We start from the raw sequence: 12,673 nt of genomic DNA, 5'->3' as shown, positions 1-12,673 counted from the left end.
CAAAGGATGAAAAATCAGTGAGGACAAATAGCAGTGTTCATCTTGGAATTGAACCAAGTGTTTATCATACTATGACATCAAACTTGCCTCTGAACTAGTTTACAAGGAAATACAATGCAAATTGAAGGGGAAATTTACTCGTAAGATCTTAAGGTTCAACAGTTTTTCTCCTTCTTTCCATCTTTGTCACCGACGACACTGAATTGATGGCATTTATTATGTTATGAACAATCAGTATATCTGTAGTGTTTGTTGAATTTTTATACAATTTTATCAAATGCTGTCCCTTTAATATTCTATAATATGCAATTTGAGTAACTTCCGTCCTGTTTAATTGTTTCTTATAAGGACGGAGCAACGTGAAAATTACAAAACAAACACAAACGAACTGACCAGGACAAAGAGCGTAGCAAGAGCTAACGCAAAGGCTGATGACGAAATAAACAAGATTGATTATCTCTCCATTTTATTACAAAGAGTACATATAAAATAATATGCAATTTTATTTACATTCCAACTGTATTACTTTAAACTTTTGATATTTTTTATAGGCAGTCCACAACGCCCTTCAATAACAACCTAAACAGCATATTTTCTCAAAATGGCACAATTCTCAAATCTTGTCTACTTCAGTAGTGCTACACCAAGAATTGCTAACAAGGACACTTCTAGAAAAGCGTTTCAAATTTGTGCGTACTACAAAAGACGACAAGCATGCATGATATAATACCAACTTTAAGTCGCCCGATCATATTGTATCCAGGTAAGTCTCTAACTAAACAACTTTGAAAAATAACCTCCCCATAGGCTCGGATTTCCCCAGTATACTGACGTTCGGGATCTGCTAGAGGCACTTGTGGAGACCACAACTGCCTTCTGTATGAACGGACGAGAGGAACATGAGTTGCCGCGAGTTCGGGCAGTGAGGAAATTAAAATTCTTGGGTTTTTTTTCTTCCTTTCAATTAAAAAAAAAAAAAAATTGAGAAAATGTCCCTTTCTGAATGAGTAAACGCTACCTCTGTGTTAATTCAACATTGTACTTCGCGAAACATTTCAACATGGACCAGGTGGTAAGTTCAGATTAAATCAGATTGGTGAGACAAAGGCCTGATGAATGGGCGGCTGAAAGCAGCGGACATGTTCAACTGGACCGTCTGAAGACTTGAGGTGCTTGTTGAGCACGGCGAATATCTGATCGTTTAGTGCTTTGAAGTGACGCGCTCGGCTAACGAGCCGCTTGAGATCCTGAAAACAAATGCATGGTAATATTCTAATTAGCCACGTCTTTAAGAACAAGCACCCAAACACGAAAACAAAAACACGACAAAACTGTAAGGTGTTGATGACGGCCATCGTTAATCCTCCTACCCTGCCCAGGTTTGTTAGGGTTTCAAGACAATATAGAACTGAAGCAGACACGCTCCTGATACTCGGATATCAACAGTAAGAAGAATGGAACTCATTCTGGCGCGCATTGACGCCAACGGATCGACTGGAAGGACATTTAACATTTTTAACCAAACTGTGCTTCCATCCGCGTCTCAAAAACGTTTACGCTTCAGTTCTATTGAAAAGTGACCAGTCTTGGAAGGGGAAAGAAAAAACACATTGAATCCGAAAGGAGATCGAATTCGTCCCTTGAACCCTCTTTGAAGTATTTCCCTCCCGACCACATCCTTTAAAAAGGAACGGAAGCAATCTCGCACCCAATGAATCTATGCAGAGAGAGGAATGGGGGGGAGGGGAAGTGGGTACATGTGTACATACCACGCCACCGATCACTTCGTCCCGCGAATCCACCTCGTAGACTTTGACGATATGATAACAGAAATCCAACGCTTCAAAACGATTCTCTTGTCCTAACAGAGCAATAAGGGTACATCCGGCCCAGTTGAGTCCTTCGCCAAAGCACTGCCTGCAGTTCAGCGAAAAGGGCAACATGAATTAAGCCTTGCACGACAGGTTATTTCATATCAAAGTGTCGTACGAGTGGTAATGTGACCTTACGAACAGATGGACTGATCTTATCAGCAACTTTAAATTACTGGTAGAGTTTGATTAAATTGTCATGGTTTGTCAGTGGCGCTGAGATTTATCAAAAGTCAAAGTCGAGCTTTAGAAGAAAGCAAGTAACCAACTCGAGACTGGGTCCAGCTTCGCATTTCACTGATTGAGACAATCAAAAATTTGACTAAAGCAAAACCAAAGAAATACCAGACTTGACCTGATAAGCTGAATTATAAAAGCCTTTTGATTGGTTACTGCTTATGATTTATTGGAGAACAGATGCATAATGAAGTCACCATTAGCAGCATATTGCTTTTTTTTTTCATGTAAAATAAATAGACTCCACGTTGAACGTGCGTCTGTTCCGTAATAATAGAGAGATTTAACACCGCGTTTACGTGAAACGTGAACGACACGAGTGACCATGTGACCTTGTTTTTTCTGCCATTTTTTTTCACGTTTGCCGGCTGCGCTTTGCCGTTTCTGCGGGAAAGTCACCTGTTTCGCGTTTGCCGTGTACGTAAGATTCTCTCACTTTTTTCTCTTACAGTGTAGAAGTTAATTCGCGGAAAAAGGGCACAAAACAATTCTTTGTAATTCATACAAGTGTACATTCAAATCCACCATGAAGTGAGCTCACGCGAAGCGTAAGCAGCAAGGTTCGCGCTATTTTACGTGAAACGTGAAACGGCAAGCTGACGTTTGCTGTTTCACCTAAACGCGGTTCTTAATCTCTCTAATAGATCACAAGATTTTTTTATACCCTGCACATTTTGAAATCATCTGTAAAAAATAGACTCGATTGACCCATGAAGTAAGAGACCCAACGGACTTATGGGCATGTAAGCACAGTAACACAATCGTGCTTCACTTTTTCATTATTCATGAAATCCCTTGTTTATGATAATTCTTTTCTTTCTACCCGAGAAAGCATGGATGGCTCATTTACCACGTGCAACTATTGTGGTAATCGTGTACGCGTATACCCATAAAGCAGTTGAGTCCCATTGTTCATTGCTTACGCTTGTTTGGGGTCAACGTTTTAGCAATGTAGTGTATACCCCTCGCTGTTAAACAAACGCAAGGCATCAAGGAATTTATTTGCTATCCTTTCGACAGTCAAATGAAAAGTTTCCTAAATATAAAGCAACACTTACTCTACAGTGAGTTCATTTTGCCGCAGTGGCTGGCAGTAGTTGAACTGAATGGCGCTCCACAGACGGTGAAACTCTCTGCACTCGTCAATGTTCATCACTCCATTGGAAGGCGGCATCTCTTGCCATATTTCGTGAACCAGGAACTTTTTGATCTTTTTCAATACCACCTCAAATATGGACAGTCCGCAGCAAAGTCTTTCTTTCGTCAACACGTCGCCTTCTTTAGCGTTGGCTATTTGCTGCAAAGAAAAAGTCATTCCTTATCGACGTCGCAAATATGAAGGAACAGTTCGTGACAAGTCGCAAAATGATGCAAAAGCGTTGCGTGATGAGCTTGGTCACAACCTTGGTCACGACCTTAGACAGTAGACCTGGAAAATCGAGGGGAAAATAACATTTTTTTTTTTTGTAAATCTCAATACCTCTTTGGTTCCAAGCTTGGTAATGGTTGACAAAATTTGCAACGAGTTGTACTGTTTCTCGAGCTTTTCCATTTTGGCCTGGAGTTTTTCACCATCTGTCATGGACATGAAGAAAAGGAAAAAAATGTCAGACATTGAAAACAGCTTACATTTAGTGATGCTGTACTGCTTAAAAGTTTCTCTTTTTTTGTCCTTAAATTCGTACCATCCCGTTATCGTGAAATATTTGGCAAAAGAAAGATAAAAAATAAGCCACTACAATACTTCTCTGGGCACGAAAAAGGCTAAAAGCCCCAGGCACACGAGAGAGGAAAACGATGAGTACCCAAGTTCATTCTCTCCTCTTCTTCCTACACCTTTCCTTGTGCAATAGTTACGAGAATTTAGTGTTACATCAAGATAACAACCTCTACTTGGTAGGTTTGAGTATTCTCACTACCTGTTTGCTGAATAATGTATGGATATTACAGGGAGAAATTACACGTTAATCACTTCTGCGTGTTAAAGGGGGAATCATTGCGAGTTTGTATAAAGGGGAGAGGGCGAGGCGTGCGAAGACTGGATTTAAAACAGGTGCTTTGTTGAAAGACTTTATTCTCAGCCAGAGAGTTGGACCGAAAACAAAAACAACAACAACAAAAAAAACAACAACAAAAAAACACAGCTTCCGGAGAGTGATAAGAGAACTGACTTGAATACAAGTCCGCCTCAGTGCCCTAACCACTCAGCTCGGTCTGCCTGGCTTCACAAGAAGCTTAAATAATTATTCTAGTTACTAATCAAGTTACCTTTCAAATAAGGCCTGGGGATAATTCCTTGGAATGGAGCTGCATGCAACAGATCAATAATCTCTTCTTGAGACTGAAAAAGAAAAAAAGCATTTAATCACTAAGGAACAATTGCAGCAGTTTTCCCAAATTGTGGGCAGTTATGATCGTAAGCGATAGCGAAGCATTTGCGAGTAAACAACAACATTAGCTATTTACACATGAATATCCAAAGCTGAACCGAAGGTTTTACCAGCGACAAAGATGGAACTCGTAACGAGTTCACCAACTGGTACAGGTATGGCATAAGAAATTCAAGCAGTGTCATTCTTGGAAATGAAAAAAAAACCTTCCTCCATCCCACCCCCCTGAAAAAAATCTTGATTTGTCTCCTTACTCGTCCACACAAATGATTACCACGAAACCCGAGGGGAGTCAGGGGGAAGAGTAGGGGGAAAGAGTAGCGGGGGAAAAAGTAGGGGGAAGAGAAGGGGGAAGAGCAGGGGGGAAGAGTAGGGAGATAATTCGAGGGGAGGCAATAATTTCAAATTTTGAGCAATAGGCAAGGTACTCATTTGCTTATTAGAGGGGAGGCACTCACTCGCAGATTTAAGGTGTATCACATAATACAATTCCATATGTCTTTTCTTAAAAGATCTCACTCCTTGACGGGTAAAAACGCAATAGCTCGCCATCAACCCACTAGGGCCGCAACGGTTATTTAGAAACTAAAGTAAGCTTTACTTACAAGGAAGCCCTCTAGTTGTAAACAGAACAGGATGGCATTGCCGATCTCTCTGAATCCTTGGAACACATCTGTCCTCAAGTACGGGTACTGCATGATCGGTTCAAGGCTAGCATGATAGTATTCCAGGACACCTGTTGGATGAAAAAGGAAGGCAAAATCAAATCTCACGATAAACAGCAAAAAGTTGTACAAAACGTAATGCTTTTTACTTTACGTTAAGCTGCCGTGAAACCGGCTACTACGCTACTGATGGCACATCTCAAAACTACCACGCTGCTCTTTTTAAATCACATGCAGTAGTTTGTAATATAGGTATTTTAGATCGGTGTCTTAACCACAAAACCAAAGTATCAAAAAGACAGATCAGAAGATCGGAACAAAGGGAAACATCGCTTGCAGTAAATGTCGACTCATGGTTAATTGATATAACTGGCCTCCTACGCACAAAAGACGCAAGCGATAGACAAGCTTATACCAGAGCAAACTTAAGTCAAATAAATGAAATTCCACATTACTTTCGTGAAGAAAATTTGGCAGAAAAAACTTTCATTACAACTTAACACCAAGGGTTAAGTCCTGCATGCGCGCATTATAAATAACGCAAGACTGTTGCAAGATTCCCCTCCGTCCTTGTGAGCAAGCTTATTACCTGTTGATCCGTACTCAAAGCGAGGAAGACCACATTTCTTTGGCATGCCTTCGATGAGCTGTGCTATGTACAGCTGAAGCTGACCTTGGAGCTACAGATCAAAAAAAGAAATATTACGGGACTATCGTGTTGTGTAACGTATAAAGCCCCGGGTTCAAGCCATGTCAATGAATTGCGTTCTTGGGCCATGACACTCGACAGAGGCTTCGCGTAAAGGCCCATGGGGGGAGGGGGGGAGGAGGGAGGGGTGGGAGAAACCTTTAATTGACAAGCATACCAGGAAGAGGGGAAATATTCGCAGTCGCTTTACATGACAGAAATCGTGTCCAGGCTCTGGCAGCCATAAGAGTCAATGTCGTATGCCGATTTTTCATTTTTAGCCACCAGGAGGAACATATAACAGAGCGTAAGGGCGGGGGGGGGGGGGGGGAAGGTTGAGTTAAAGGCGAGGGAAACAGACCTCGTCGGCAGAAGAAGCATGATATTACTAGATCTAAAAGGATAAAGTTACCATATCTATCAATCTATCAAAATCAGGTTAATCGAGTCTGTTCCAAAACTTTTGACGCTCATTTTCCATGAAATGTATTTAAGATAGCATTTAAATAGCTTACCACACTCTTGATAATCTTAAGAAGTTCCTCGATCACTACAGCAATCCCTTGATAACCAAGCAAGCGTGACATGCAAGCGAAATGAATGTCTCCGACAAAGTTGCTGTACAGCGACCCAATGGCATTGAACACTGAGTTTTGAAGCTGCAAGGAAAACGATAAATAAACAAATACAGAAACACAAATTGAAATTAATGTCGAGCAGTACTGACAATTCAGTCATGACGGGATAAGTAACTCTGTCACTCCCGAGATCTCTTTAGTAATTCTCCTAAGTAACTGCTATTCGTGACCATTCGTGACTATTCGTGACCACTGACCATTCATGACTGAATGGTCAGTGGTTCGAATCCCGTACAGGCCTGAATTTTTTCAGGTCTGATTTTCACTATTGCTTAACTAGTGCTTTACTGCGAGGATCGTGCACATACACGTCTTTATAACCGCAGTTCAGATATATGGATTTCATATATTCGTTGTTTGATTTATCATCTTATGGGTTTATGTCGAATTAATTTGATGGCCTGCTCCCAGTTGGCTTGTTAGCTCAATTGGTGGAGCGCTGCACTAGTATCGCAGAGGTCAGTGGTTCGAATCCCGTACAGGCCTGAATTTTTTCAGGTCTGGTTTTCAGTATTGCTCAAATAGTGCTCTTTACTGCGAGGATCGTGCACATATAAATCTCCTAATTGATATTTTTCTTGATATTGTATTGGTACTCGGAAGGAGATATTCTGTCTGGTCATTCATTGGAGTTAAAGGGTTAACAATGAAGAGGAACCCCCAATGAATGCTACGGAGCAGCACTTCCCAGCCGTATAATCTCATTTTGTTTATCAAGACAGTTTTGAAATTACCTTTGTGCCAAAGAAGTAATGATGTGCCTGTTTTGGAGCTTGTTCTCTGGAAACCTTTTCCACTAAGGAAAGCGAGGTTGGAACAAATCTGTAAACAAAATTAAGGATAGCGATTAATTCAAGAAACTCTCGGCGACTTCTGAGGAAATGGAATAGAGCATTTATAAAACCTGTTCCTTGAGAAACTTTCGATTGAGTGTCGTAAGACCAAAACTATAAAGTAAGCACAACGGCTAATCACAACAAAGGAAAATAACCGGAAAAAGCAGAACAAGCGAAAGCGCGGGAAATCGCGGCCGACCAGTGCAAGTCGTGATTGGTGCTAGTTTTACATCTGATTGGTTGATAGTGTAGCGCGCGTTTTCTGAACCAATCATAGAGCGAAGTAAAGAAAAACCAATGCTATTCCGAGTCACTTTCGACACTCACTCGAAAATTGCTCTAACAAACAATCAATACTATAAATGAATAGCTTGAAAGGCTGAAAGAGGAGGGCGTTTATGACAGTACAGGGTTTTCTTTTTTATTAGAGCGCTCACAATAGCTTTCCTCACCTGTTCGTGGACGAGTTATAGCAGTAGTTTGGAAGAAAATCGAAGTTGAGTTCCCAGAACACATGAAGGGTGATCCTTCCATAAGGCGCAGACACCGAATGGTTGGCTTCACCCAACATGTTCTTAAACGGAATCAGCTTCACGCACTTGGACAACAACTGATGTGCCATTCGGTTCACTTCAATAAGGTTCTCCAAGTCCTAGAAAACACGAGTCGTTATTTGTACGTCAAAAAAAAAGAGTTGACCTTTCATTAACTACAGACGTCAATGTAATCAATATCAAGAAAAGAAAGAGGGCTAAAAAACATACCACAACACCACAGATATCTCCACTCTCGAACCGCGCTATCGCACAATCCAAGGACTTAATCATGGCGTTGTTAAGACGCTGCGTTATGAGCTTGTTCAAGTCGATTGACCGACCTAGAAGCTGAGAAAAAAACGAGGCTGTCACATGAAATGGCCAACAATATCGCCTTCACCGTCGCCTTCACATTCAACCCCTCCGCTTCCCCCAGCCTTCCAAAAATAAAAAAAAAGGAGTGAACAGCACCAGGAAAGTGACAGCACATTAATGGCCCTGTTCGTGGAGGAGGAAGAGGTTAATATTATCCCATAATAAGACAGGGCTTGCCCCCCTTCCCACCCTACCCTCATGATAAGTTGTAGAGAGGATCTAAGTAAGCCTGATATTTTTAGCCGCGTATCAATAAAGGTATCACATCATAAAAATTTCAATTTCCTTGATTGTGATTGATTTCAACTCTACCAATTGAGCTAACCTCCCGGTTAGCTCAATTGGTAGAGCGCCGGACTGTTGTGCGGGAGGTCGTGAGTTCAAATCCGGCAGGACCAACACTTAGGATCTTTAATTAACTGAGAAGAAAGTGCTGCCTTTGTAATAATATCTGCAAATGGTTAGACTTTCTAGTCTTCTCGGATAGGGACGATAAATGGAGGTCCCGTCTCCAGCAGGGTTGGGGTAGGAGATGTTAATTTCCCACACACGAGATTACTGTGTGATGGATGTCCTCCCCGGGGTGGGATAGGTGGATAAAAAAGGGGTTAGGTGTCAATTGGAACGAAAGTTCTGTTCCTTTCTCCTGCCATTCCTGTGGCGAATTAATTAAAACTAAAACTAAAGACTAAAAACTAAAAAAAAAACTGAAAAAAAAAAAAAATCCTATTTTACACAAATTCACTTACCCAGTTGTTATCGGACAGTTTGTTATCGGACAGTTCCATAAGCCAATCACATTCAAAGTTGTAGTTTAAATCAACCAATCACAATCCTTTGTCAGTCTTGTAATGCAAATTTTCCCTTTCCTTCATAACTTGGCTATTAGTCTTTTCTCGTTCGATTCATCATCACCCGTATGACAACAGACCGAATCGGACTCCACTCGGTCGTACTACCATTACTTAGCTTCACTTAGCGCCATTATTTTCCCGTACTGTTAGAGTTTTTTCCCATGCAAGGAAACGCCATAATTACCTGCACATGCCTCTGTCTAAGAAGAGTCTCGTATCGGTTGGATCGTGTTCCGAGTTTCGCTGCAGCCTCGGCATTCAAACGGACAAGCTCCGATTTGAACTTCTTGTCCAGTAACATACTAAAGAAAAGCCAACAGACCAAGAATTAACCCTTTACACCCTAATGTCAGTAAACATGTTCGATTTCTCTAAAACGTTCTCTGCACATCCCCTAAGGTGCTGAAAAGAAGAATTTTTTTTAACATTTTTTACATTACCAGTTCTTCATGTTAAGCATTTATTTTTAGTAAATTTATCACGAGTAATAATAATTTACTAGTTACTAGAAACCATGTTACCACATTATGTATTCTTTTTTAAGGATATTATATTAAGTAATTTATATTCTCGTTATATTTATATACAGTATCTGAATACTTTTACTTAACTGGAGACGTAGAATTTTAGATATTCGAACGTATTTAGTACGAGTCGCCAGCTAATTGTACATCTCGAATTGAAAGAAAATCAATTAATCAATCAATCAATAAATACTCAATCAATCAATCAATAAATAAATACTCAATCAATAAATAAATACTCAATCAATCAATCAATCAATCAATCCATCCATCTATCCATCTAGCAATCAACAGCTTCTTAAGTTGGTGATCATTTCCTTCATTCTCGTGACCAAAAAATTTGATTCAGGGGTGATGCGGTAAGGAAAAATAGGATGCTAGTCACTCTGTATGCCTTGTTAACCAAGGGTGAGGTCAAGATGGCTGGATATTGGCCGAGTTCTTTTTTTGCATTTTTATGGACCGAGACGAAGTCGAGGTCCATAAAAATGCGAAAAAAGGACGAGGCTAATATCCAGTCATCTTGATCAAACACACTTGGTTAATAAAGGATTTGTTAAATTGCAGAAAAGATTTCGCTTTATTAAGAATGGCTTGTTTACTTTTTTCGAAAGCCGGGAAAGAAAGCCAACTGTGTTTATAGCACAACAAACTCACGAGGGTCGTTTCTGTTTTCTTTGTTTTGACCATCTTCTTCCGCTTTTTGCGTTTCCATCGCCGAAATTGTCTTAGAATTACCGACGTAGTTCCACTTCCATTTTTTTCATGTGGGATCAATGCGGGCAATCCCGAGCGAGCAAGATAGGCCCATCTTGCCCGCTTGGGTAGCCAATCAGAACATAAGATTCGCTTCATCTTGCCCACGGGCGCTGCGAGCGATGTAATAATAAGGGTAAATAACACACAAAAATAAAAACAAACAAGCCAATGCTATGATTAGTATAAAGGAATTAATGAAGTTCAGTAATAAGGATTAAGTATGTGTAATTTGGGGTTTATATGTTACCCACGTAACAAACACCTGCTTGGAAGGGGGGGGGGGAATGGAAGAGAAAGAAAATACTTCAAACTTGTTCTCACGTCTCCTTTCCTCCGTCCCCCGTCCCCATCCCCAGAGAAAAAATCGTGTCACGCGGGAGTTTAATCTTATCGTTCAGGATCTATCCCCGAATGAAAAATATCCTTTTTTGTCTGCTTGACAGTGCATAGACGGTGGGTACGATTTGTATCCTGAAAAGAGTTACCTGCACGCCTGCGCCTTGTAGTAGGAAAATATCTGATCACTAAGCTTGTACACAAACTGGTCAAAACACAGGTTCACCTGTCAGAAGAGGAAGAATTTAAAACAAATGCGATAAAAAAACCTCCTTGCTAAAACGAAAACACAAAAATCATTCGACTCTAAGGATCATATTAAATCACATTGCGACGCTCACCTCTGCCTCAATTTCATCATACAGATACTGTTTCTTGAAGACAGTCATGGCGTAATGAGCACTGTCGTTATAAAGGTCCAGCGGGTACAACACATACCTACACGGAACAGCAAATAGATCAGTTTTTAACACCCTCCTTTGGGTTAATTTTACAAATCCTTCGAGTCCTTATTAGCCAGTTCCTAAAAACTGCTTCCACATTTTGACATGCTCTGACAACGGATTATACTGACATTTGAGGAAGTTTCGCTGAAATCTAGGTTAAATTCAATTGTTTTACAATGTGAGCGGTAAAAACGTCCCTACCCAATTTCCCCTTTTCCTCTGGAAGTTGATTTTGTTTTGTTAGATTGCCGAGTTGTTTTTCAGGTTTCCCAAGGATTTTAAAGCGCAAAAGTGGTTATCCTTTAAAATATTCTTAACCATTTTGTTTCTGCATTCTTAGTCAAAAAAGACAAACATGTGGAATCTGGTGACTAGTAGTCTAGACCGCAATGTTATTAACCTGCGGTGTGCGTTCGGCACATGCGGAGAGACAGTTAAAAAACATGTCCTTGAGTGCATGAGAGAACCGCCATGTCGAAACTTGTACTCGCTGTGTACTCGTTGTGTTGTTTTGCCACGCGTGGCCGCCCCGTTTTATTCTGTCACTGTTAGAAGTTTCTGACTAAGTATTCGTTGATTAAAGTCGATTAATTCAGTCTTGTGGTTTACACAAAAATGGTGTCATGACCAGGGTCCGATCGTTTCTTCAATGAAAACAAGTGACAGCGAACTCATAGCACGTGGTGGAGCCGAATCTTCATAACTTCTGAAGTAAGTAAGTTGAATTCACAGTTCATAATGGCGGAGAAAGCTGACCAACTTAAGGATTCTCTGAAAATCGCCGTCAAAAGGAGAGGTAACGTGCGTCGGATGTTTACTAATGAAGGCAAGAAACTCGCGTTAATCTTCGACAAAGCTAACGAAGCCGAAATTGCGGAAAATGTCACTGAACAGTTGAAAGCTGGTCAACAAAAGCTCGTGGATGCAAGACCCGAAATGAGGCAACTGGACAAGGAGATTCAAAACCTTCACGTAATACTAGGAGAGGAGGACACAGAAGATCAAGATTTCGTCGATGCGGACAATATTTCTAATACGCATTCAGCCTTGTTGAGAGAAATCGAGAAACTCCTCCTTCGCGACCAGCAGCTGCAGAGCTCTAAATCCATCCCATATGCCGACTCGGGAGGCTCCAAACAGCTGAAACATTCTGCACTCAAGTTGCCGGAAATGTCATTGCCAGTCTTTGATGGGGATCGAAGGAAATGGCTCAGCTTCTGGGATGTTTTCAAGTCCGAAGTGCACGACGTGAAGGATATCTCAAAAGTCACGAAGTTCAACTTTCTGACGGGCCAGTTGTCAGAGCATGTGAAAGTGAGAGTGGAAGGTATCATGGCCACTGAAGATAACTACGATTTGCTGGTTGAAACACTGCAGGATAATTATGGTGACAAAACTGCTATCAAAAATGCTCATTGTGTTGCTCTCGTTACAATGGTTAAGCCACAGCACACAGCTTTAGCTCTGCGCAACTTCTATGACAGTCGTATGAGTGACATGAGGTCTCTTGCCACACTG

The 12,673-nt window shown here is 40.9% G+C and overlaps 1 protein-coding gene across 1 annotated transcript in view; it reads right to left on the bottom strand.

Annotated features, from left to right (window-relative positions):
* Window positions 1-449: 449 nt before the first annotated feature.
* Window positions 450-12,673, bottom strand: part of LOC111327884 (cytoplasmic FMR1-interacting protein 2-like) — a 31,816-nt gene continuing 19,592 nt past the window's right edge. The window contains exons 14-27 of the mRNA XM_022932192.2: window positions 11,051-11,147; window positions 10,859-10,935; window positions 9,275-9,392; window positions 8,090-8,209; window positions 7,778-7,977; window positions 7,224-7,311; window positions 6,367-6,510; window positions 5,753-5,843; window positions 5,104-5,234; window positions 4,377-4,449; window positions 3,589-3,683; window positions 3,167-3,405; window positions 1,770-1,917; window positions 450-1,247 (exon numbers count right to left, since the gene is read on the bottom strand). Coding sequence (XP_022787927.2) covers window positions 1,089-1,247; window positions 1,770-1,917; window positions 3,167-3,405; window positions 3,589-3,683; window positions 4,377-4,449; window positions 5,104-5,234; window positions 5,753-5,843; window positions 6,367-6,510; window positions 7,224-7,311; window positions 7,778-7,977; window positions 8,090-8,209; window positions 9,275-9,392; window positions 10,859-10,935; window positions 11,051-11,147 — 1,780 coding nt within the window. The 3' untranslated portion in view covers window positions 450-1,088. The remainder of the gene's footprint in view (window positions 1,248-1,769; window positions 1,918-3,166; window positions 3,406-3,588; window positions 3,684-4,376; window positions 4,450-5,103; window positions 5,235-5,752; window positions 5,844-6,366; window positions 6,511-7,223; window positions 7,312-7,777; window positions 7,978-8,089; window positions 8,210-9,274; window positions 9,393-10,858; window positions 10,936-11,050; window positions 11,148-12,673) is intronic.

This window comes from Stylophora pistillata, chromosome 9 (assembly GCF_964205215.1).
Source record: "Stylophora pistillata chromosome 9, jaStyPist1.2, whole genome shotgun sequence".
In the NCBI taxonomy this organism is placed as follows: domain Eukaryota; kingdom Metazoa; phylum Cnidaria; class Anthozoa; order Scleractinia; family Pocilloporidae; genus Stylophora; species Stylophora pistillata.
This window is presented reverse-complemented; position numbering and strand designations above follow the sequence as displayed.